Source organism: Agelaius phoeniceus, chromosome 5 (genome assembly GCF_051311805.1).
Source record: "Agelaius phoeniceus isolate bAgePho1 chromosome 5, bAgePho1.hap1, whole genome shotgun sequence".
NCBI lineage: Eukaryota > Metazoa > Chordata > Aves > Passeriformes > Icteridae > Agelaius > Agelaius phoeniceus.
The window spans coordinates 21214936-21241408 of record NC_135269.1 but is presented as its reverse complement, the minus strand read 5'-3'; the positions used below and the strand labels follow the sequence as shown (position 1 = coordinate 21241408).

Here is a 26473-nt window from a genome sequence, read left to right as displayed (position 1 = left end):
ATAGCTTATAAAGTTGCAGCAACTTGGTCTGTCAATCTGTTGGTAGGTGAAACATCTAACTTGAAATGTCGGACAAACCACCCAGGGCATTTTCAGAGCTGTTGTAAGAGTATTTTGTGTCACTCTGCCACATGGATCCCTCCCTCTCGCTCACTCCAGTGCTGTTCTTCTCACTTCAGGCCTTTGTGGTTTTGGCTGATTTACATCCTCAGAGGTGTACAAAGCCCTGGACCCTAAGTTTTCAAACAGACTTGGTAAGACCAAATGGAAATCTTTCAATTTCTAGATTGGCCTTTTATTTATGGGATAAAATGGTTTCCTTTCTATTTAAGCAGTGGGGAAGCCATGCTCTCTCTCTCCATTCTGGATAATTCTTCACTTTTCCCATCCTTTGTGATTTGTCTTGGTATTCTTCTACTTCATCAAGAAATTTGAAAATGTCAAGGAGCTTTTTTAAATGCTGACAAGTAACAGAGATTTGATTAGCAACTGTAGCAGATCACTTACCAGTCCAGTACTGTAGACTCATATATATTTATAATACAGTTATCAAGGAAAATGAAGTGATTAAGCAGAACTAATGATGTCTGTATTAATGGCTATCAGGTTCCAGACGTTCATCTCTTGTCTGTTTAATGACGAATAATTCTACTATGTCTGGGCAGATCAAATGCTAAAGCAAGGGTGCAGTTTGGCTCTGCTGCCCTTAGCAGATTACACTGGCCACAGGAAAGGTGGTCCAGGGCACAAGCTTGTAATTTAAAAAAGTGAGAAAAACTAATAAAAGTGAGAAAAACTAATGACACAGCCTTGGAAAAGTAGGAGGAAGAGTCTATGGTGGGACTTTTGGGGGGAATAATCTTTTGTCCTGGTGGCAGCCCTCCACTGCAAAGGGCTGAATTACCATCAGAGTGACAGGAAGAGGAAGAAAAGATTGTCTGCTTCCCAGGATGGTCTGTGGGGGACTGGCATGGGGGAGGGGGGAAAAAGTGAATTGGATGGAGTAGGAAAGACCCTTTTTCTAGGTTTCCTGAAACTGGGATACCCTTCCTATCACTTTGAGAGAGTAACTACAGTCATATTTAAAAGCACATTAAATTTTGCTTTGAACTGTCAGACTGGGATATGAACAAGAGAGAGAACTGCTGTGTTGTATCATACTCCAGCCTGAAGAAGACAAGCAGCATTATATTCCTGTGTGTCTGAAAAATAAATCAGAATCCGTGTTGAAAGAAGGAGGAAGGTAGGACAAAGGCAGGACTGAAGAGCCATGAGAAAAGCTGGACAAAGTAACAGAGAGGGGTGTGCATTTTTTTGGAAGAAGGAAATTTTGGTTTCTGCCAAGCTTTATGGCTTTTGGCTGATTTATTTCCCACTCTCAGCATGATCCAGATCAAGCACTCCTTCAGCTGGGGGGGAAAAAAAGCATTTGCTTCTGTGTTTCTTCTCATACACAGGAGCAAACATACACCTACCAACTCCTTTTGAAAGATGGCAGTGTCTTCAGCCAGGTCTTCATGGTTTGAAATGGTTTTTTGCTGAGCTCCCTTGAGTTTAAAAAGTGTGCTACCTTGAGCCCTATGTTTTAATTTGCAATTTAATGTTGCATTTAGTTGACAAGAAGGAAATAGTATTTTAACTTGCTGATTCTAGCCCTTTAAAACCACAAAGCCATTTAAGAAAAGATACTAATTGACCAGTTGTTCATAAAAGCCACAGCTAAAGCCACTCAGATTACTTGGAGTCAAATAGTTTACTGATTCCCATCCAAGTGAATGGAGAAAGTCCCACTCCTTTGCAACTCAGAACTTCCAAGCCTGCTGGAAAAAAACAGCCAGAAATGCTTACATCATATCTTTTATGTAGCCAATGCAAAATATTTTTAATCTAGAAGGACTGGTAGGCTTTCACCAGCACTAAATTAAGTTTATAAGCAAACACAAGGATATTTACATAGAGTTATTAGAAAAGCAAAACCAATAGCAGCAGAACAGTCAGCTCCAAGATGATTCAGACCCTTAAAATCTGTCATTTAAAATATAGTAACACTCCTTTTTTAGATGAAGTGCATTATTTTTAATATAGGGTATTCTGGCCTATGCGGTTGTGTTCTTTTGTAAAACATAACGAGCATATCTGTCATGCCACCATCTTTCTCCCCCACTTTTAACTGTACTTTGCTGGGTTTAGAGTAGGGCTGAAGAGCCCTATAGTGCATTGCAGCCCAGGAACATATCAAAGACATTCATAGCTGCAGAAATACTTTTTCCTGACTCTGCAGAGCAAGCTGATACACTCCAGAGGATGATGCTAGAAAATACAAATCCTTCTTGAAGAAGGAAAATCAGGAGTTTTCTCACTGAACTTACCAGCACAGCGCAGTTTTTTATAACCACTGCTGTACAGCAGTGAACAATAAAATGGAAATTTGGGTTAAAGAATGACCCCATGGTGCCAGAGGTGATGGCACCATGTGTTTCTGTCCCTGAGTCACCACACACACTTCTGATGCACTGTGCCCATCACTGGCAGTTGCCAGGGGCTGTGGACACAGCGCATGGGCAGGGAACAATACACTTGGTGCACAGCTCTTTTCTGAAGTGGGCTTGGCAAAACCAAATTATGCGACAAGCTAGGAAGCATTTATTCTTTTTTTAGCCCCAAAGTTTTTTGATTTACTGCTAAAGATGAGACTCAGTGCCTGTATTTCCCTGTATGTTCCCTAAAGCATTGCATTTTGGCAAGAGGGGTTGGATGAAGAACTGTGTTCCCTCCAACAGCTCAATGCTGCAGTATTTAGCTTGATGCTTCTATCTAAAATAGGCCTGTGTGTATTTAGTTAATCTTTTGGGCAGACTTTCTTACTTCAGCAGTCTTGTGAAGTTTCTTTTAGCAGGAGAGAGAGGAGTAGGCGAGGTAGGGGGTTGCTGCTTTATAATAAAACTGAAAGAGGCTGACAGGAATCCACATGAAGGTTACCTTGGTTCACTCTGGGCAACCTTAATAATTTAGCAGAGCCTTTCTAGTCCAGGCTTCCCACGCTGTTCCCCACAGGGCCAGTTTCACATATGAGAGTTTCTTGAGGCCATTCAAGGCCCCAGCTACTGAGAAACACAAGGCATAGGAGAGGATGATGCCTGTCAAGAGCTGGAGCTGACAATTCCTATTAATGTGCAGGCAGGCTTTTCCAGGGAAGATTCTTTCATGTCCCTGACTCTTGGTCACAGTTCACAGGCCTCTGGCTTTACATGTCATGCTTCTTTCTTGCGGGAAAGTGCCACCTCTTTCTTCTGCTGAGCCCCACAGTCAGACTGTCACCTCCAGAGGCGTGACCGTCAGAGCAGGACAGTGCCTTTAGTCACCCAGGACAAACTCAGACCTTGCAAAGTCACAGCCGACATCTCCTACAAAAATCATGCCAGCTGTGCAAGACCATCTGCCTTCCACCATCATCAGGATGAGAGAGGGGTCACTTCTAACTTCCAAATCTTTTTCATTTCAGAGAGAACCCCTTAGAAGTTGATGAGAATTTTGCTTGAGCTAGAAGGGAAAGAATTGACTTTCTGCTTTCTGAGATAGTTTCCAGTTAAATAAGTAGCATTGCTACTGTTTTTCTCTATGCCCTGTTCTGCTAATAGAAGCAATAGCTGATTACCTCACACAATGCTGTAAGACCAGTATATTTTCCAAGAACAGAGTAGGTGGTGAAGAATGAATAGACTCTTCAGTTGTCTGAATTCCTAAGTGTATGTTTTCATGCTTAGTGATAGGACAACAAAGGCAATGGGCAGGTAAGAAAAACTCTGATTTTTAAGGAGATTTAAGGATTTTTAAGGAGATTTTTAAGGATTTTTAAGGAGAGCACAGCACCTGCATGTTTTGTAGTATGGTCAGGGGTAGCAGCTGATGGGGGAGGTGAAATAAGAATAGACTCATAGAATGTCTTGTGTTGAAAGGGACCTTAAAGATCACCTAGTTTCTGCCCTCTACCACCACGGACAGGGATACCTTACACTAGGTCAGGTTGCTCAGGGCCCTATTCAATAATCATCTGCAATAAACAACAAACCAGCTGCCACCTCCTGCATCACTTGGCAATATTTTTTATTCAATTTTCAGGGCAACACAAACCAAAAAATCAGCTCAGTTAAAACTGCTGCGAGGCACTGCCTAGCCCTGTGCTGTCAGCAGCTGCTGCTCAAGATCTAGCTGCCCAGGAGAGAGCTTCTGGTATACAGCATGAACATCTGAGCTCTCCTGGGATGCTTAAGCAAGTGTCTTTGCATTGGGGTATCATGTGGTCGTGCAGTCCTTGCTGAAGTTGGGAGAAAACACTGTTTTCTTCACTCAGGCTTTTAGGGAGCTGTGCTTTGCTCTTGCTGCAGGGACTATGGCTTAACTACAGGGCTAGTTTGGACCAGCTGGTGAGTATTTACAAACTAGCCTTGGAGTTGTTTTTCAATCAGAAACTATAAACTCATGATGGGAGGAGATAGGAGAAAGTACACAAGCTGCACTAGTGGGAGGACAAGCTCAATGATCCTAGTCTTCAAATTCATTTGATTTCTACAAGTGCTCTGCAGTGCTTTAGTGGTAATTGAAGAGATCCAAAGCAATTATCCTCTTTCAGAAATGAGATACTAATGATGGAGAGCTGAAGCGAGACAAGAGCAAGTGATTAAGCTGATGATAGTGAAGGACTTCTATATATTTGTTGTCATGCTGTGTACATTATTTTTGCTCACAATATGGCCCCTTCTTGTCCTGGTTTTACATTTGTGTTCTAATATGAAGTGATTTAACCAGGATCACTCATGCAACTCTTAGGAAAACACATGTGGATGTGCAGGGCCTGTCGCCAGCATGGAAAGGTGATTCAATACTTCAATGAAGTTCAGTGATAACAGATTTTATAATCCCATCACTGGGATGTGTTTGGTTACTATTTTTGCACTGAGTAGATAAAAAAGAGGACAGAACTTGTGTCTAACCTGGCTTATTTATAACAGATCATCCATATACTAATTTCTTACACATTATCATCTTCTGGGCATCAACAACTGTTTTTGCAGTAATCAGCTCTGAAACTAGACTCCAGTGACATTAGCAGTACTCATTTAAGCTGAGAACTCTGTATATCCTTCCATGTTAACAAGTAATATGTTTTTAAGGTAGATTTAATTTTAAAGAGTTGCTGTACTTATGTTGTGTATTATTGAACACCTGCAATCTGTATTTATGTCACCGCAGAGATCAGTCTCTCTAAAATGTGACCCAATTTAACCTTTCAATGATTTATTTGTATAGTTAGTAACTTGCTTAAAGTCCTTTAGAAAAAATAGAGAAAGGAACAGATCTTTTGATCCAGAAAAACTCAAAGACCGGTTTTCTTTTGTGTGTGCAGTCTTGAAATAAAGCACAATGTTTTGTGTGTTTTAGTGAACTGACTGCTGTACTGTAACCTGCAGGAATATCGCTTCTGCCCTTCAGGTCAAACCTTTGGCAAATGCTGGATATGCAAGTGTAAGCACAGATTTTGGCTTGTCATCTGAACAGGAGGAGGCCAGGGTGAGTGCCTCTGCAAAGCTGCAGGGAATAAACACTTCCTCAGCCTGTTTACTTAACATCTGGCTATCCATGCCAGCCATGGAAATCCTGAAGCTATGAAGTTACACTCTGGAGTTTATGGTTTGGTATGGTTTGGTTTGGTTTGGTTTGGTTTGGTGTGGTTTTTTAACAAGTTCTGTGCCTCCATAGTGATGACAGAGAGGCATTTGTTAACAGGTGGCCAGAAAATTTCAAACTTTCTGGCCTTAATGATCCTGAGAGCACAGGCACTCTGGGCAAGAGCTGGAAACAAACCTAGCAGAGCAAGGCAACTCTTCAGCTTTTACTCAGAACTCTGTGGACTTTGGTTTGGATTCTTTAGCTGATACTGCAGTCTACTCGTGGGCATGTCTTTTTATTTTGTAAATGCATATCCAGAGTAAAAGTGGCTTTTGTCTGTAAGCAGCAGTCATGTGGGACAGCACTACTTAGCTCTGAAAAATGCAGATTACCCCAGAGAGGAATAGGAATACTTTGCAATGATGCTTCTATCATTACCCATATCATTGTACAATTGTACACAAGTACAGTAATTCACACCATGCTTGTGTGTGCACCCAGAAAGAGTTCACATCAGTGCCTGTGGCTTGAGTTCCTCTCACAGTGCCTGCTGGGGCTGTCCAGCTGCAGATGGTCTTCTTTCTCTCTTTCCTTTCCTTCTCTTCTTTCCTTGAGACAGAACTTCTCAAAGCACAGAAGGAGAACCCAAAATAGCTGTGCAGATTCATCCTTTGTGTTCCCTGTTACAAAATGGTTCTAAGTGCTGCTTTTTCCCAAGCTTTCCAAGAATACTTTTTCATGTTTTCCCCCACTCATGGTGGCTATATACTCTCCAGGTCTTGAAAGGTTTGGTGGTTTGTTTCCTAAATAAGGCTGGCCGCCCTTGTAACTCTTAAAAGCTTTGTAATTCAGCTATCGATCAGCAGGGGAAGCAGAGCTCTTGAAGCTGCCTGTGCTTGGCTCAGAAGTGTAGCATGAAGGTGTATGAGCTGAGCCTTGCACGATCTCTGCACTCTGCAAAATAAAGCTTGTCTTCTTAAATGGGAAACCAAGGCACTGCATGACCTTTCCCCAAGCTGATAGCAGGAGACTTTGTTAAAATCACATTGTGCTTTATTTCCATCTCTGGGCACAGCCCACTAGCCTGATTTCTCAGAACTTTGTATGGGTCCAGAATCTAATCCAGTTTCCACACTCATGTATTGTATGTTCTGATGCTTTCCGTCTAAACATAGTATCTGGTGTTTGGAGCCAATTGTGGAGGGTTCCTACACCATCCAGCATGAGTACAAAGACTGGATAGGCAAGCAGGCAGGAACTGGGAGAGAAGACAGCCAGATAAAAGAGAATTAGTGAAATAAGATAGCAATAAAATTTATCACAAGCTTTTCAAAAGTTATTTTCTAATCTTAGCAGTGCATCTCTGGTGATGCAACTCTTCATCAACACAGTGTCCCTACAGAGACAACATAAACTCATAAATAGCCTTCAGAACCTGTCCAGATTCCTTATTGTAAGGGACCTAACACCTACCTGACTGTCCTGCAGAGCTTTCTGCTGGTACCACAAATATGTTTGTCTTGCATCTCTCCAACCTGCAGCAATGCTAGAGCAGGATCTTATGCACATTTTTTGAGGTTGCAACAGGGAAGCAGGCACTGGCAATGTCACAAAGACTGGGGTGCTCAGTTCAGCTCTGGGATAGGGGAATGTGCCCTTGTTGGGGTGAGAAGTGTGTGGGTACATGGTGGGAGCAAAAGGGACATGTTCCACAAACCCACACATCTTTTCATGTGTCACCATGTGATCAAAGATGTAAAAAGTGAGGGAAAATATCTCCCACAAATCCTCAGCATGGTTTGGGTTGGCTATCACAGAGATTGAGACAACCCCTGCAGTGCTCCAGTTGAAGGTCTACCAATCCTCATTGTCAGGAATAGTCCAGCCAGTCAATCTCTGACCACTTCTACATCACATGAAAGAATTGGCATCAAGCTGTCTTACAGTTGTGTCACAAATCTTGCCCAGAATGCAGTGAAACATTGTCTTTCCCTTCTATTATCAAAATAAAGCAGTAAGGGTACTCCAATTCTTGGCTTAGTCTTTGTATTGCTACATGAGATGGGCACATAAGGTTAGAAAGCAAAAGAGCTACACAAAGGCAAATTACAGGTTTTATTTCTCCAGGTATCTGCAGTTCACACCATCAGGTGAAGTAAATCTCAAGTATATGATAAGGGGTTCCTTGCCATATGGGGAAAATCTGGGAAATTGGAATGTGCTGGTGCCTGGAGTGATGCAAGGGGAAGAAATGAGGCAGATGCAAATGGCAGCAAAGCTTAGATGGAATATGTTAGTACTACAGATAATTTGGAGGACTTAAAATGTTTGAAGGAAGACTTTTTAACCCCCAGAAGCATAGAACATTTGGGAAAGAAACTGAGTTTTTGTAGCAGCTTAAAATGAATTAGAAGCATAGATGCAAGGATTATGAAGTTGTGTTTGAAGATTTTTTTTTTTAGAAATATGCAATAGATTTTTATCTTATAATCATATCAAAAGTGATACAATTTGGGCTCCAAACAGAAAATCCTTCTTATCATTACCAGTTAACTAATAATTATCTATTTGATGTATACTATAATCTCTTAATTAATTGTTTTTTCCTGTTTCACAGCCTATAGCACTTTTTTCCCTACAACATATCTAGTTCACTTTGTGGTAATGAAATATTTTGTTTACAAGCATTTTGAATAACCAGTCTATTGTGGCAGAACTGAAATAGAGTAGAAAGAAAATGGCACGGGAATGAGGAAGTGATCACAATCAAGACATGAGCCCCATTAGCACTGGGAAAGCTGCTGCAGTTTCCTCTGGGACCCAGTGAGTTGTCAGTCCCTGAGGCACCTCTTATCTGCATGAGCCCTAATGCATATTGGCAGGCCCTACATATTAAATACACCCAGCTCCTTGATTTTATTCAGATCAGCACTCTTCAAAGCAGCACGCCTCTCAGCTGAAGGAAATCCCTGCTCTATTAATGGTGTGTCTGGTGCCACTTTCACTCCTATCACCATGAAATCAGGACTTGCACAGTTGCTGCAGAGAACTTAAAGCATGTCTCACAGCACACAACATGAGCTGCATCAGTCCAAGATTGGGAAGGAAAAAGACAGGACCTTCCAAGCCCTGCTTACTTCCTTCTTATGATTTTATCCACTTAATATGCAGAGCGTTTATCTTTACAAGTTCTCAGGTTGTACTGCTGTCTCCTGCTTTCCTTTACTATCACCATGAGGAGCCACTTTGGCATGTGTGTAACTATCAGCCTTAATGGAAGCATTAGTGTCGCTAGTGCTGGGGGCAGGAATGACCACAGTACTCCTGGGAAATAAGAAATGGAGCCAGGATGCAAACTCAACTGACTTTGAGATGGAGATGACTCTGTGGCATTCAAGGATTAGACACACTGCCTGCTCCAGTTGTGCTGGGTCTGGCTTTGCTGATAAGCAATTATTGATGTTGAACAGACAGGCCACAAAAGGCCTCCATAAGCTCATTGACAAGAGGATATTACCACTGAGACAACACTGCAGCCATTAGGTGCCAACAGGATTTCCAAAGTGAGACTAAAATGATGAAATAATATATTGTTTCCAAGAAGTAGCACGTCGTAATTTGTTCTTGGGGGATATTAAAGCCAGAGAGATTTATCATAATATTCAGATTTATTTTTGCTAGAAAATTTTTCACTATTGTTCATGGCTTTAGTCATCTTCCTTTGCAATCTACTTGAAAGTCTGATGATCTTACAGAGGCATTTTTTCACCTCGGATTGTTTTTCCCCATCTTCTTTTCCTCACTTGCCACTATGAAATATTAGGCAAAAGAGGAAGCAGACTTAGTCATTTGCTGTGCAAATGAGGGTGTAGCTCTTGGGAAGTGGTCCCATTTGCACTTGGTTTGATATGCACACCCCCACTATCTTTAGGAATAAGGCAGCCCTCCCCCTACCATGAAACTGCTGTGTAGAAAACTCTGGCAGCTTTGCAAAAGGAAAATACAGAAAAGATTTTTGAAACCCAGACTTCCAGTTAAATAGCCACCCAAGCAGGCAGAGAGGATTTTTTTTAAGATCTACAGGAATGCAGCAATAAGACAACGGAATCATTGCACCTTTATATGTTTCAGTGGCTTAGTGAAGCATGTTGAATATTGTGAAGTGATTCGCTTCTGACAGAGAGACATCCTGCTATCTCTGACAGTCTCTCTGAGCAAGAAATTGAATGCACAAGAGACTGGCTTCTTGTGAAAATCCACAGAAGGATGGGTGGAACTAGATGATTCTTAGGATCCCTTCCAGCCCAGGCCATTCTCTGATTCTGGTGAGCTGCTGTCTAACACATAGCAGGAGACTCAGGCTCCAGATAGGATTATTGTCTTGAGAGCTCTTTCTGCTCCCCTGCCCTGGCATCCCCTCCAGCTGCAGGCTTCTGACTTCTTGCAACTGCCTCAAAAGACACCATATGGCTCTGCTGGTGTCAGTGGGGTTTGTGCTGAAGTTTTACATGCTCTGGAAAATTTAAACCAGTGTCTACTGTAGAGGGAAAGCTCTCTGCAAACTGAAAACCAGAAGGGAAACTCTGCTTTTGCTCTGTTCTTTGGGCTGGCATTCAGTCTTTCCAATTCTTATGCTTTTTGTATGTGCTTCAGGTTTACAAAATGTGGAGTATTTTTGGTGGCGTATCACTTTCTTTTTCTTACCCAAATTGTTGTAATTTCCTGATTTATGGAATTTCAGCTGTTGCTGAAAAATACCAAGAAATGTTTAAATGTGTGAACCTCTTGGACCCAGGACTGTGGCAAATGAAATAAAAATCTAACAAAAATTCTAATTCATTTCAGAACAATTTGTTTATTATGCTTTTGGTTCTTCCCAAAAAATGCCAAGTTATGCCAAGCTTGGGACGCTGAAACACTGAAACCATTCAGGGTGAAACACTGAAAGCTTGACAATGATAAATAACCTCATGCTTTCTTCTTTTTGAAATATACTAGAAATGTGGAAAATACAGTTTTAAAAAATATACTGTGTGTGGAAAGGCCTCCAGCTGGATTTTGAGTTCCCTAACACGGCTGTCCCTCCACAGAGGTCAACTCCCACATTATGTCAGTATGCCCGAAGGCAGAAAGGGATCCATGGGAAAGTATTAAGACTTTATTAAGTATTAAGACTAAATGTATGCTGAAGACAATCTGCAAAATGGATGTGAGGGGGTGAAAGTCAATGGTTGTTGCCAGGTAAGGAGCTTCCCCTCACCTTCCCTCCCACCGCGGGGCAGAAGGAAGAGTGCAGTCTCTAACAGTGAGGTGGGGGATAATCCCTCCGCAGTGTTTTTCCATCCTGCTGCCCCCAGCATTGCTCTGTCAAGAGCAGTAATCAGATGCAGGTTGGTGTGGTTGTGTCAGTTCATTACCTGACAGCATGAGATAACAAGCTCAGGGGAAATCTAAGCATGGGTAGCAGCTATCAGCCAGCTGAGCTGGGTTCCCTCCAGACACTGCTGCACATCAGAAAATAACCCAACTAGAGGTTTAAGTGAACATTCTGTTCTTGTTTCCTAACACATGTCAACAGGTTTTCTGAGATAACTTGCGTCTCCATGGAGTATATCCTTGAGAGAAAGCAGGTAGGTGCTTGGCTGCTGTCAGTGTGCTGAGTGAGTAGATTGCATATCCTCCCTTGCTCTTCCAAAAATATCAGCCAGGAAGTTTAACTGTGTGTTAGTAAGGGGCTGACAGTGCCAACCTCTTGGCTATTGTTTTCAAGGTCAGCTCCACTTGACTTTCTTCTTGCGTCATTTGGATGCTCACATTGTTCCCTTTTGGTTCCCTGAAGGTGCTCACATTGTTGGGATTTCTGCGTGTTCCTGCATTGTCTGCTGGTTAAGCCTATTCCTGCTTGCTTCCTCCCTTTCTGCTAGTGCCTTCTCATCCTCCTGCTCCTCTCCCTGTCTCTCTTGCCTGCTCTCTTTCCTCAGGACTCACTCATTCTCCTGTGCCTCAGTTATTATTTCCCCACCCTGAAGTATAGAGCAGATCCCCAGCCTGCAGCTCCATGGCCCAGATGCTGTTTTCCCAGCTAGATTTCAGGAGCAGCTGTTTCAACTCAGCAGCAGATGACTCCTGCTTGGTGAGAAGCAGCTGCTTGTCTTGCAACTTGAGGAACTCCACAGGAGCTGTTGCTTGGTCTGGAAGCAGCCCATGGGCTGTATTTGCAGCTGTGCAGGGAGCTCCCTTCCTGCAGGCAAGTTTGTGCCTGGCACAGCATAAAGTAGGTGATGTGTCTCCGTGTGAGCCATACGGAGACTGGTGTACACAGGGAACGTATGACTTGATGGTGTAGAGCCAGCAGCTCTCCTGCCTGTGGCTCTGGAGTGACAAAAAACACTCAGCAGATCTGTCTTGCTTCTGATGGAGGTGTAGGCTCCTGCATTTGTTAAAATTGCAGCCCTGCTCACTTGCCAGGGTAAGATCTGTGTGTGCACTGGGTGGATGTTGTGCTGCATAAGAGCAACAGAGCCAGATTTGGCCTGACAGGCTGAGCCCTCAGGAAGTCCACAGAGAGTTTCAAGCCATAGGAAAATGAGGTCCTAACCTACTCAGCCTGTGCCTGTATGAAAACACCTACTTCTGAAAGTTAAATAACAGTAAGTGTGAGTGATGCAAAAGCAGACTATGAGGCTTTCCAGCAATCAAAGCGATGTAAACTGCTGGCAGAAAAGCTCCTGGCAGTTTGCGCTGCTCCCATTGCAGAGAAGATCTCTGTGGTGGCGCTAATGGCAATTGACAAATCGATACAGTGAAGCCTTAAAAAAAAAACCCACAAAAACAAAACCAAAAACAACAACAAACTTTTTCAATTACATTAGCCAGATCATTAGGAAAATGTATGTAATGAGAGGAGGACCATCACTCCGAGATGCCCAAAGTTGAGGAACCCCAGAGTGGAGCCATGCGTTGCTCTCTGCTGCAGTGTCATCCATTGATTTTAACCTCTGTGTGCTTTGCCAGACGGAGATTTCCCTGTGACATCAGAGCTTAGGTTTCCTCTCCTTCCTCCCCAAGCCAACAGCATGCAGCCCAGTCTTAGCAGATAGTGGAGGCTGTGCCAACCAGTACAGGGAAAGGCCAGACTAAGTGCAATGTCCCAAACTCTCTAGACAAGAGAATTTTGCCAGCTCCCAGCATTTCCAGCAACAGCTCCCACTACAAAACCCCTGGTGGAAAAAAATGACAGGTCACTGCAAACATTCCTGTTTAAAAGGGGCCAGGAGCAGAGTGGTCATAGCCTTGCACTAAGTATGATAAATTGTTTAGTGCAAGCACTGAGCACAATTTGTGAAGTCCCATTGCAGAGGAAAATTGTGTGCCTTCCATGCACCTCATGGAATACTCTGGCCCTACACAGTCTTGGGACACCCTAGGTCATGGGCCTCCATGCTGTTCTTCCCTCACTGCAGGGCCCAGCAGAGACATTTGCCCACTTATTTACTTGCTGATACTTTGCAAGTTATCCATGTTCATTTGGACAGTGTAAATCTCTCAGGGGAGGAAGCAGCTATGCAAAAACCTGGCAGAGAGGAAGAAGCACCTTGACAAAAATGGAAGTCAATATGGACCCTGTCCCAAGGATACTGGCTTGTGACAAGAACCTTGTCCAGCCTGTATGGCTGGGGGCAGGTTCCCTCCCGTGGCTGAGAGCTGCCACAGCAGGAACCAGCAGCTCTGTGATGTGCAAGTCATGCAAAGAGCAGGAATCTTGTGCTGCAAGTGCTTCTCCCAAGAGCAGTATCAAATGTATGCCCCATGTCTTGCCAGTTAACACCAAGGCCCTAGAAGAAAGCATGCCTAATAGCTGTACACAGCAATGGGGTACTCATTTGGAGCCCTTCTGACAGTGGGCAGATCTCTGGGATACTCCTCTTTAACCAGGACTACATCTTCTCCTGAATGAATTGTCACTGAGGGGAGGGGATTTTTCTTCTTTGTGTTATGCAAGGAGAAAACACAGGTTCCTGAGCAGAGGACAGCATAACACATTTTTACCCAGTCTGTGGCATATAAATCCCCCAAAGCTTCTGTAGGCTGTTCGACCCCCATCATCCTGGACAGGTAACAGTGGATGGCTCAGTGCTGGCACTCACCATTCCTGCAGCAGGGCAAGTATTGTGTGGGTGTATATATGGGGTGAGTAGCTAGCTCACAATTCATGAGTGCTCTCCATTACCTGCTTTTTGGAGCAATTGCTGCAGGCAGTGCTACTGAAATGCTCCCTGGTGTGTGTCTGCTGATGTTGTGCAGTCACCGGGGGCACCAGGACCAGGCGGGAAGTCAGCACAATACCCCGAGATACATTATCGACTGTGAATGTGGCAGGAAGTCATTAAAGATTTCCTGAGCCATTCCCTGGGAAAAGACTACCTCCAGGCTCCAGCAAAGCCAGAGGACTTGCACTGCCAGGGCTTAGAAATCAAAAGAAAAATTATTCTAATCAGCCAGGGTCAGCAGCTCCAGTAGGGAGCCCTCTGCTCTGGATGGATCCTATGCCCGCAGAGTCAGGGGGGCAATGGACATTGAGATTTGGGGACCTGCCAAGGGGCTTTTTGTAGCTTGCTTACTTCCAGGTAGGCTCATCTGAGCCTCTCTAAGGGTCTGGGGGCTATGACCAATGTGGACAAGGACAGGTCTGACTCTTTGGTCTGCAAAGCTTTGTAAATCCCTGTAGGTGAAAATAAATGAGAGCTTACTTTTAGAAAGCTGTTTGGTTGCTCCATGAGCTCTCACCCACAGCTCCAGGAGAGACATTCACAATTCGTCCTCTTGGACAACTGGGGAAAGACAATTTTCTGCCATCAGGAGGCAATTAGAATTTGGGACAGGAGGGTGAGCAGTAAGGGACACCAAACCAGGTGAAGGCAAGGAGCTCCAGTATTTGCAGGGGGTCATTCAAAGAGACCTGAAGGGAGTTAGGCATAATTTAAACAATGATACCATGGATGCATGAGACTCATCTCACTTGATGTATGAGGTAACACTCATTTTTATTGCTGCAAATATGTATGTCTCAGAAAATGCATGTGTTTTACCAGTAATAATTTTTTGTTGTTTTTCCCCTAAATCTCACCAACCAGGACTCAAAGGCTGTCTTAGCAGATAAAAATTTCTCAGGGAATTACTGTGGAAGTCTGTCTTCTGGGGTGTGCCTAGAGGTGAAATATTTTTTAAATTGTGAGATTATTTAATCGCTGAAATACTTAGTATTCTGAGTAAAAACAAAGTCATCATACCATGGTCAAGGGAGAGGAGTCAAGTACTTATATTTCACCATGTTAGTTTTCTCATTTGAAGAGAAGAGCAGAATAAATTCCCATTAAAACAAAACAAACAAACCAAAAACACCAATGAGAGAGGAAAAAAACTGTGTGAAGATTAGACAGCCAAGTTTCTAGTTTTGAGTACCTGCAAAATTCCTCCAAGTGAATGTCTTAAATCAGATGGCTTGCTAGTATCTACCAAACAACCACCAGCAAGGACCTGTCTCAGAGTTTGAGTGCAGAGAGGAGGAGGGGCAAAAAAGTGTAATTTCTGTCGCTGAACTTGATCAAAATGTATATGGGAATTATTCTGCTATTTTTTATTTACATCCTATTTGAATTTTGGACATTTGTTCCTTACATTCAAAACCTTGCTCAGAAGCCTACCAAAGATGATACAACTTTTTAACCATTTGGATTATTTGCTTGTTATTCTGCAATTTTCAACACACAAGATACTAGAAATAAGGTGCCTCTCATTTTAAAATTAACATTTATCATCAGAGTAATCTTTTCTTTGTCCACAGTGATAGAATTGTTAGCCCTAAGCTAGTGCAGGCTGGTCTCTACAGACCAGAAAACGTTTGGGGATTACAATGGTGACACATATTTTGTCCTAATTGTTTGACTGTAGCAGTGTGGAATACTACATAGCAACCAGCAGTCCTTTCTTCTGTTGATTAAGGTACCTAAGACACCAAAAGGAAGTTATTTAACTCAGTCTCACAGTATGTATCTCACATATATGTCTTTGATTCTCTTCCCACAGGAGAGAAGGAAAATATAGCTGACAAAATTAGGCATAGATCTCCAGCACAGTTTCAAGGGGTAAAGCCTGCCTGCCTGGACTTTAAAGAAGTACCCACACGGCCACAGAGGCATCCTCCAGGACTGGTAACAGCACTATTCAGCCTTGCTCTCTCTGAGGAAGTTTTCCCACAGCACTGTAACGATGAATTTCCTCCGGCGGCGTCTCTCAGACAGCAGCTTCGTGGCAAACCTGCCCAATGGCTACATGATGGACTTGCAGCGTCCCGACAGCTCCACGAGCTCCCCGGTGTCTCCTGCCACGGAGAGAAAGCACCTGCAGCCGCCCCAGCCCTCGCACTCCTCCTCCACCGGCAGCAGCATCTTCAGCTCCATCTCCAGCGCCATGAAGCAAACCACGCAGGCGGCTGCAGGACTGATGGACCACTCGGCCGGGCCCGCGCCCCCCGCGGCACAGAAACCCAAGATCCTCCTGGTGATCGATGACGCGCACACAGACTGGTGAGTCACCCTGATCCCCCACTAATTCAGCTCCAGGGAGCTGGAGGGAATCATGGATTCTCATGAATCCATGAGAATTCTCAGGGAATCACAGATAATCTGCAGGGGGTGCACAGATGCTTTCACATCTGGGTAAGAAGGTCTGGCCCTCAGTTGGTGTCTGTCAGACAACTTGTGTGAATGGCAGAGTGGGATTTTTCATAACTTTCTTGGTAAAAAATGATCATTTGGTATTTACTGATCAACTTCTTCATGGCCTTAATATACGAACACGCATAGGGCATTCTTGGCTCAGCATGTTTAGCTAAGATGTCACAGATAGCAATGATCCTACGAGGTCACAGCTGAAGGTGTGTTAATGATGTCATTCAGGACCTTAATCCACTGTGCTGACTCTAAAAAGTGACTTAATCTCTTCAGCTCTCAATCTCTCTTGAGCTTTTCTCTGTATGCAAATTTATACATGAATTATGAAAAGATAACCAAGCATTGTACTACCTGTCAAGGGCCCTTCGCATGCTAAGCATAGCAATGTGCATTGGCAAAAGGATCTCAGGCTCAGCTAAGCCTCAAATTTGTCTAGTTCATGCAGGTCTCTTTACAAAAAAAAGTTTGGAAGTTTGTTTCCTATGATGTTGGGTAGCACAGTAAACTTTCCAAAGTGTTCCCATTTGAAGTCTTCTGAAATGTTACAGAAATTACTTACTGCCTTTTGCATGCTCCTTTTCAAATTCAACTGGTTTAGAAAGCTTTAGGCAACTTGTCTGAGAGTCTTATCTGGGGGAAATATCCAGAGAATATGTTGAAAAGATGCTCTTGTTTCATCTGCCAGCTTGTCGCAAAATAAAAGAAGGAAAGAGTAGCCCAGGTAAGAGGGCAGTATTGAAGACTTCAAAGTGAAGGTTGGGTTATTGGGTCTTGATCAAGAGAGATTATTTTATTTTTCTGTTCATCCCACACCACTCTTCAGTACAGTTGTCACGTTTGTTCTTCTCTTTTTAACTAGAAGAATAGGGACAAGGTGAGACCTACCTTTTCACATGTATCTTCACTAATCAAAAGCTTAGCTCTTACCTAAAAAGAGACCATGACTGAGTACATCTAGGCTAGGCATCTTCAGCCAACTTAAGAGAGGCAAAACAGTGGGATTTTTCTCAAAGGAGGAACAACTTCTTCAGTGAGTGGGAAAGTCCCTGATAAGGTTGTCACCATGAAAGTTTCCCTGGCCTAGTGTCTTTCATCACAGCAGCAGCCCCTCAATGCCAGCTGCATCAGTCAGCAACATCAGTCTGGCTCAATCAGACCTGATCTCTCTTTCCTGGGTGCACCACGAGTCTCCTGCAGGTTGATGCTCACTAACCTCTTCAAGGTTTTGCGAAGTGTTTTTGCAGTTCCTTGGAGATGCTGCCAGGTGGCAGTCCCTTAACACAGCATCCTCCGTCTGGGAATGGGCGTGCTTTTGATGCTCCAGCATCTGGGGCTAAGCCAGCACTGTGTAGTCCAAACACTGTAATCAGAGAGGAAAGCCCTAGCTCAAAGGCCAGTCTAGTTTTTCCTTGAGATTAATGGTGCTGGGGTAGTCAGGGCAGGGCAAAAGACAAGGAGGGGTTGGACCCTGCTTCAGGGTTTTCATGTTTTAAAATATACACACTTCATTTGAATTCCTGCCTCTATATAGCCCAGCTGCTGTTCTGTCATGCAGACTTTGTGGTCTGTGAGCTGAGCTTGCTGAGGGAGCAACAGCTGGGATATATAAAAAGGAAGTATACCTTCCTTTAAGCAAGGCTACCATGCTGTCCTCACTCCTCCACTCCTCTAAGCACTCCTCACATCCTGCTGTCTTGGCTATCCCTCTGCTGTCTATAACTTAGACATTTCTAGGAATGATGGGATATCCCTTTCACTTATCCCAGCTCTCTCACTCAACCCACAAGTCTGCAGGTATCAAATGCTGCTTGCAAAGGCTCCCTGCCTTTGCTTTCTCTAAGGCTGTGAGGACACTGAACAAAATTAGTGTATGAATTCATGATCATACCCTGATGTATGTATGACATGAAAAACAAGGAAAGAACATTACTAACCCTTGCCTGCCATGGCTCTTTGTAGCATGGACAGAAATACATGCCTAGAAACTTCCCCAGTTTAAAGTCCGGTCCTTTCTGAGAGAGCATAGCAATGCAACCATTCCAGTGGGCCACGAGTGCTTCCTCCTGGTTGATTTTGTGTCTTCAGGAAACTCAGTGAGCCCCTGAGAGCAGCACTGAAGAGCAGTGACTCCATGGCTCCGTGGATGTTTATTTTTGGTAAGGTACTTCTAAGCAACACCAGTCACCTTCTTGGTCTCAGCCAGGGTGTTATGTGAGTTCAGGCTGAGCAGTCTCAGGAAGCTGTTTACCTTGTGAGAGCCCAGCTGACAAAGCTGATTATCCAGGGATTCTGACTATCCCCTCTGCATCATGTAAAGAAACAGTTCCAGACTTTGGAAGGTGAACAACAGCACATTGTTTCTTCAATGCTGTTGATTCTGGGTTTGGAAAGAGCATCATGTTTGTAATGCATTTCACCTCTGCCTGCTCTGCTCTTTCTACTTGTGAAACCTTTGTATTTGGTTTTCAAGAAACTCTTTCCTTCTCCTTTTGAAATAGCTAACTAAAAAAATCCCCAAGAAATAACTACTGATGTGCTGCCCTTTTTACAAGAGTGAGGGGCTTCCACAATGCCTCCTCCCCCAGAGCAAGTTACACAGGGTTTACAAACAAGGACCAGCTTGTTCACAGACAGGAAGGGTGAGAGACAGTGGAATCTGCCATTTGATTTCTCTTCTCTAAATGAAAACACTTTCTCAGAATTGGAGACTGTGGCGATATTGCCAAGCCAGACATTAATTTATCATCACTGTTTGTATTACAGCAAAGGGCTGCAGTTGTGGGTTAGGATGAGGTGTTGCACAATTGCTTGACAAAATGCTTTAACAACCCAAATAGGCAAGTGCATGTTAAATGCACTTTAAAAAGACAAATGACAATCCTTTCTATTTGTGAGGAGCTCCTATGTCTCTGATGGCACAGTGTAGCACTCAATTTCTCTCAGAGGTTTGAAGGAAAGAAAGAGCATCCATGGAAATCCATGGCCTGTCTTACACCATAAAATCCTTGCTGTTCTTGACATGCAATATGCTCTGGTTTATTCCAGAGGCAAAGTACTATAAAAACAATGTGAGTCCCACAAAATATGATCAGCTGCTTTCTGCATTAGTAGCAGTAAAAGAAAGGTACATTCTATTAAGAACAAGGGAACTCACCCAGCTTTCTGTTAAAGTGGCAACATTTTGACAAATTTTCCATTCTCCTGAAAGGCATAGCTCTAGGCATTGCAAGGAAGCACGCAGTGAATTGCCATGTGTGGGATGGGCACGAGAGGAAAATCCTACCTATAGAGCTCCCTTGTGCTCCTGGCTTTGACAGGCAGCCCTCAGAGGCACGCACAGCAGTGAGTGTACCTGTGCATCAACACACCAGGGAAAAGCTCAGCTTCTCTGCTCTCATTATTGGCACATTTCTCAGCTGGGGAGCCTCCACCTGGAGAATGAGGCTCCTTCTGGTGGGCTTGGAGTATCTGTGCCTTGGGAGACTTCCAAAGACGCATCCACAGCTCACCTACAGCAGCTGCCAGAGAAAATGGAGCTCAGACATGAATACACGTGCGTGTGTTAAACACACAGCAAAAGGGAGCAGACCATGAGGAAGGGAGACAGCAGAACTCCAGGTGCTGGCACATGGGCCACCTCCAGCAGCCTGACCTCAGCCAGCAGGGAAGCATCCCACCTCTGGCAACCTCCTTGCCCACCATGCTATTGAACAAAATTATGCTCTAGCTGGATTGAATTTCTCAGCAGATCAAACAGGATTTTGCACTGTGAATTATTAACCCCCATCCTCTGTGAAAATGCTCAGCTTTCCAGCCTAATGCCTCATGTTTAAACAGCTTATGGGGGAAGTGATCAAGCACAGCTAAGGCTCCTATTAGCCACACATGCTAAAAGCATTGCTTTCTGGACCAGACAGCATAACAAAGTTGTTCTTTTTGCGTTTGCTGGATATCTAAGTTACATTTGTGAAACAGCTCATGTGGCTTTTCAAAGCCATTGGTGTGTTTTGTCCACATTTCAGGCTGTTTCCAGAGCTCACAGTGCTGTGTTTGCTGCCTTGTCCAAAATACAAGTGCAGCAGTTGAGTATTGTGAGTATTATATACATGAGTATTGTGAAATACTTCACCAAAAAATGAGTCACAGAGGATATAAAAATTGCATTGTTTTATCTCCTCTTTAATTTGCAGCCAAATCTGCCTGAACATACTGTCTCCAAAAATTTTAAGATCAAGAAAGAGAGAAACTGTGATTAGCACTGAATTAAATCCTCTTAAAACATTTGAAATGGTTCTTTGTATAGCAATAATGTCATGATTCAGGTCTAATTATGGACTGATTGGACAGGATTATTGTTTTATACTGGTCAAAGGAAATAATCAACTTTTTTTAAAAAGAAAATAATTTTTCCTTCTGAAACATAAAAATATTGAGCTCTAAATATGTCATTTGCCTAAAAATTTGATTGTGAATAATAACAGTCTAATACTGAATTTTGGTAACATCGGAGTTCCTGCTTTTTTCAAGGAATTCCTTTTAAAAATATTCAGTAAGTGTCATGAGTCATTTCATGCTTTCAGTAGGCTGAAGGTGATATACTAAGCCTCCTATTAAGAGGAGTATTCCTAACTCATTTAAACATAATGGTTTATGAGTCATGGTAAATGAGTTAGTGGACCTAACTCATTTAAGCATAATGAGAAGTTTTGGAGTTTAAGCTTGAACTTAGGAATTTGCCGGTAAAATTTCAAACTTTTGTCTATATTTCCTGGTAAGAAAGTCCCAAATCATCTAACATGATGGTCACTGACAATAGATTATTATGAATAAGTTTTTTTTACACAGTGGTGAACTTTTAATGTTTCACAAGTTCTGTGCAACAATGTAGCAGTAATTTGAAAAAACTTAGACATAAAATTCACGTTTTCACAAGTCTGGTTTAAAAGCCCTTAAATTTTCATCATTTAGCTTTGTCTACCCAGGACCAAATATTTTTTCCCTATGCTTCCTGCCAAATTCCACTTTTGGAGAAGTGGAAAGCAGAAAGTGGAGACAAGTTTGTGTTAAATGAGTGTGTGTGTTTGTGCACATATGCATGCCTGGGAGCAGCATGGAGAGTTTCTGTATTCCCTAGCATACAGAAAGGGTGAAAAGGAGACAAGACTGTCAAAATTTTTCAAGAAATTGCATTTATCACATCACTTTTCAATCTGTTTTAGGTATAGCACCGTCATGTCTGTCTGTATTTTTGTCCTGCATATGTAAAGTGTCTTGGGATCTAGTCCCCCTAAATGAAAGTTGATACAGAAATGTAAAGGATTAGTATCATTACAAAAATAGACACAAGGAATATGGAAAACATTCCCCATCAGGCTATAACTATGCTAATGCAAGTCAAATCTGGGTCCTTAATTACTTTACCAGAGTTCCTATAAATGCATAGAATTTAACCTCAGAATGTCCTGCCTAGTCCTGTACATATAAAAAAAAACATCCAACAAACCCAAACCTCAGATACATTTCTCAAGGTTTGTGAGCCAGATTTCTTCTGCCTGAAAATCCACAGCCCTGCCCCAGGACTGGTCCAAGTTAGGCCAGTTCTACTGCTCCTCAAATTCAAGGAGAACTGAAGTAGGCTGGAAAAAAATTGCAAGATCCTCAACAATAATTGATACCCCTTGCAAACAGCTCCAGGCCATAGTATTTAGATTTAGCAACTTGGAAATGTTCCAGCAATGCACTATTTTGATAATACACAAAAATCAAATTGCTGCCTCATGCTGTACTTCATGCAGTACCCCACCTCCACCCCCCAGCCTCCCACCCCCAGCTCTTTGTGGGCAGGAGGAATGTGACCACAGCACAGCCTGGGTGGGGGACCAGACCTACAGCAAAGTGTCCTTCCTATTCTGACAGCTCAGAGAAGCACAAAAGGCTGTGCCCAAAAGCAATAGTGCTGCACTAACTAGTGCTTCTTCTCTTGGTGGGGGATGGCTTTGATTACCCCTGTTTGATGAGCAGGAGGTGGCACAGGAAGATGCTGGGAGGCCACTATTGTGTGGGACTCCACAATTCCTTGAATAGGACAAGTGGCCTGAATGGTTGTGTCTGCAATGGTTAAAGTGCTGGTGGCTTGCCAAGCCAGGTCTCCCGGAAAACAGGCCTTCAGAAAGGGAGGACTCACAAAGGAAGATTTTAAAAACACTTCTCCATTGCTGCCCCAACGCTTCTCTTGCCATCTGCATTCAAGCCAAGAAAATCCTCCCAGCCCTGTAGGGTGGGACCTCAGATCTCATCAAGGACCTCACCAGGAGGACTTCCTTTATCCAAAAAAACCCTAATCCGTCCTGCCATCAGAGCCCAACACAACCCCCTTCGGGTGAGGCATTCCTTCCCTTGATGTGATCCCATAACTAATAATGTTTCGGGGGTGGTTTCACAGTAACCAGAGTGGGCTGGGTTTGTGGTTCTTCCCAGAAGGCAACAAAAGAAGTCTGTTCCCAGAGCCCATCCGAGGACACACCTGCAGCACTGCGGAGCTGGCTGGCTTCGGTGGCCTCAGCAAGGCAGGTGGTGACAGCACCAAGAGCAAAGTGATCTTGCCCGAGGGAGAGGCAGGGCTGGTCACAGCACTGCTGTACCCCAGGGATGGAGCTGAAACTTCTATGGAGCTCCTGGCAAAGTAGCAGTGTATTTAGGGTTACCTTTGACCCACCACAAACCTGAGATTTACTCACTGGTCCTTCCCTCTCAGTATGTACCTTTTCTTTCTTTCTGCCCTTGCCTCTGGTCCATCTAACTTTTAATTCAAACCTTGTTTTCTGAGGTGTCAAAGCACACATCCATCACTCTTATTCAGCATTCTGACACCCTCATCTCTTGCCCCAAGGTACTCTTGGAGAATAAGAATTAATTACCAACCAGTCCACCTCACAGCTGAACACTGCATAAAGGTCTCTGGGCCAAAGTAGATGTGGACAAAAGCTCCAGCAATTTGCAGGCCTCAGCATTTACGGAGTGATTTTTCCCATCCCTGTGCCCTGGGAAGTCAGGAGTTGACCATCTCAAAATTTCTTACTATGTACAGCTGGGAATTTCTGAAGTGGGGAAAAGTAGTGGACCATATGAGAGCTGGCTCCTTAAAGGAAAATCTTATTTTCAACCTTGAAAAAAAAAAAAAGGGCACTCCTCCTCCTTCCCCTGCCCTTATAGCGTGTAGGGGCTGGGGGGGTCGGGGCATTCCAGCAGCTGCTGGCCAGTATCCTGGAAACTGCCTCCTTTTTCCCAGTCTCAGCCCCTTTTATGAAGGAGACAATGTGGACATACAGTGAGTGCCTTGTGCATCATTTGGGCCCCCAGGCCCTTTGACATGGGGATTTTATACAGTGGCTCACCACCTCCCCACCCTCCCTGGGGCACCCCCACACCCAAACCGGGGGGCTTTGCCCTCGCCTTTTCCTAGATTATTCAGAAAGAAATTACATGCCTTATTTTCTCAAGGGCCAAGAGAAATATGTGTAATGTGATGCCAGGGAAATAATTCAGATAATTCCAGAATTTACCCATGGATGCTTTTTGGTTTGTTTACCCGAGTCTCTTCTTACTATTCCTCCCCTTTCTTACACCCACTTGCTTGCCCACCTCTCCCCAAGAGTCCTGTGCATTTCTCTCTTCATTGTGTTTTGCTCTGGCCCCTCCACAGCATAGGAAAGGCTGCTTCCTGCTCTAGATAAGTGGTTTCCATGCAAAGTTTGGCTTGGCTTTCTCTGCTTGTTGTGTCTTGATCCAGAGGCACAAGTTCAGTCAGAGGATTTGGAGGAATTTGTCATTACAATATCCTAGCGTCCTTCTTTTGCATGCTCTCAGTGAGGAGAGCCCATTTCTGAGTGAAGGTACAAGCCAGCTCTTGAGTTTGTAGCTCAAGGCCTCTGTTGAACAGCGATAGAGGTGTGAGTCAGGGCTCACTCACTTCACAGGGGATTTGGGCTCAAGCTTATTAGTTCATCTGAAGAATGGCTTCCCAGTTTCCAAGGCAGCATTCCAATATTTGCTGTATCAGTTCCACTGAGGTCTCTCCTAGGAAGATCTGAAAATCAGTGAATTAGCCTGAGGTAGGTAATGGGGGGTGAAACGATCATTTATTATTCCCTACTGCTGGTAAAGGTACACTCCATATCTGACAGAAAATTGTTGTGTATGCTTCCTCCAGCCATGGTAATTGAGGCAGACTGGGGCTGGTTTACAGAATATCTCTACAAAATAAACTTATATCCTTTCCAGATTACTTCATAAGAAGAGGCTTTGGGTTTCTTATGTCCCTGTAATCATGTCAGAGCTGGGACAGAAAGCAAAACTTAAGTCTGTTTGATGTCTTCGCACCCATAAAATACATTGTTTTCCAGAGCATGCAGCTTCTTAATCAGAAAGAGAGAGGGGTTTGAGGCAAGCTTCTTTCCTGCAAGCCAGGGCAGACATTTGTCTGTTTATCACAGTCCTTCCTCCCTCTCAGTGCATGGGGCCACATTTAAATGGATTGCCTGGCTCTATAAATCCCACCCAGGAACTGCTCTTGAGCATGGCCCTGCAGTTTTCTTCAGTCAAAACATGTTTACATGTTAATTCACTGAGATCACAGCAACCACACCAGCCCATCTGCACCCTGCCTGCCCAAATTATAGCTCTGTGTTGTGCTGAGCTGAACATCTGCCATGCTTTAAATAAAGGGGTGGCCAGCCAAGCAGTGGTCAGTGCTGCTGACTGCCTGGCAGAGGCGGTGGGTCTGTGTGGCCAGTGGCTTGCCCAGTGTCCCAAGCTGGGGACATTAAGCCCTCCTGGGGCCATGAACTGCTCCTCTCATCACTGGGAGCTGAAGGTGAGTGGGGACACTTTCAAGGTTGCCAGAAAGTTTTTGGACTGGTCTTCTGGGCACAGCTCCTCTGCTGCTGCACTATAAGCTGCCTAGATAACGCTGCAGCAGTCAGGTCCTAGACAGAGGTCTGGAAGAGACTTGCTCAGGTGGTTTTGCGGCAGAGAGCATCCACAAATGTCTTGTGCAGCCAGGAGTCTGCCAGAAACATCCATCTCTCTTTCTCATGCATCCCCACCACAGGAGCTTGGTCTTCCTTTCCTCTGTCCCATGCCCACTGTGAGGACCACAAGCCATTTCAGACATTGTGCAGAACTGACCAAAAGAGTCTCTTGCAAGAGATACTTCCACAGCAGTGGCAATGATTCCAGCTTGCTTAAAATTTGAGAGGCTCCAGGAGGATACTAAGGCCATTTTTCATTTCATTGTGATAGCCTCTACTGCCCAGGGGCTCCAAAACCCCAGGTGAGAATTGAAAACATCACTCCATCCATTTCAGAAATGTTTCAGTAAGAAATGTTTTATTCTTACCCTGGGCTTTGTCAAAATGATGGGCGGGCCAAAATATTTGGCTGCAAATCGCTTAGCACCTGTAGTCTTCAGAGACATTCAGAGCAGGTTAAGCTTCCTGGGGGACTGTTTTGGGAAGAAAGTGATATATTTTACTGTTAAAGGAAAGTTCTAGGGACATTGGATGAGACAACCTGTGTGGAAAGAGGGATAGGACAGAGAGGTCACACAGTGTCTAAGCTGAGGTCCCTTGTACCACTCCAGCAACTCCTAATGCTGGGTGCACCCTCTGTGTGACCACCCATAAGCCCAGCCAGTACTGCAGAGAGGAGAAAGATGGTTTTGTGTGGAGGCTAATTTCCTGGACCGGGCAGTGGAAGCCCCTTTGATACCTCTGAACCAGGCTGAGGACTGTGGTCAATCACACTTCATTACAAGCTGAAGCAAAGCATCACCAAGGAGTTTGCAACCAGCTGGTCAACAAAGAGGAGAGGCCATAGAGGGAGGAAGTGTGTTCCATAAATGTGGGTAAGGAATATATATTATGAGCATGCTGGGAATAAAAACAAACTTGTACCAGGGAATAGCACGCCTCAAATTTCAGAGCAGTTCCTGTGAGCCCTCTGAAAGCTTATTGCAGTTTTTAAGAAGTCACTGGTTCCAGCAATATCCCCAATGTTTAGGAGTGAGGAATGTT

The 26473-nt window shown here is 43.9% G+C and overlaps 1 protein-coding gene across 6 annotated transcripts in view; it reads left to right on the top strand.

The window, feature by feature from the left end:
• The window catches only part of SYN3 (synapsin III), a 191732-nt gene that overhangs the window by 8986 nt on the left and 156273 nt on the right, over positions 1–26473 (top strand). For 3 of the 6 annotated variants that reach the window (XM_077178502.1, XM_077178503.1, XM_054631625.2), the window contains exon 2: positions 15754–16253. In XM_077178502.1, coding sequence (XP_077034617.1) covers positions 15937–16253 — 317 coding nt within the window. In that variant the 5' untranslated portion in view covers positions 15754–15936. Of the gene's footprint in view, positions 1–179; positions 255–11245; positions 11298–15753; positions 16254–26473 lie in introns of all 6 variants that reach the window. The other 3 variants (XM_077178501.1, XM_077178499.1, XM_077178500.1) reach the window with 3 other exon arrangements.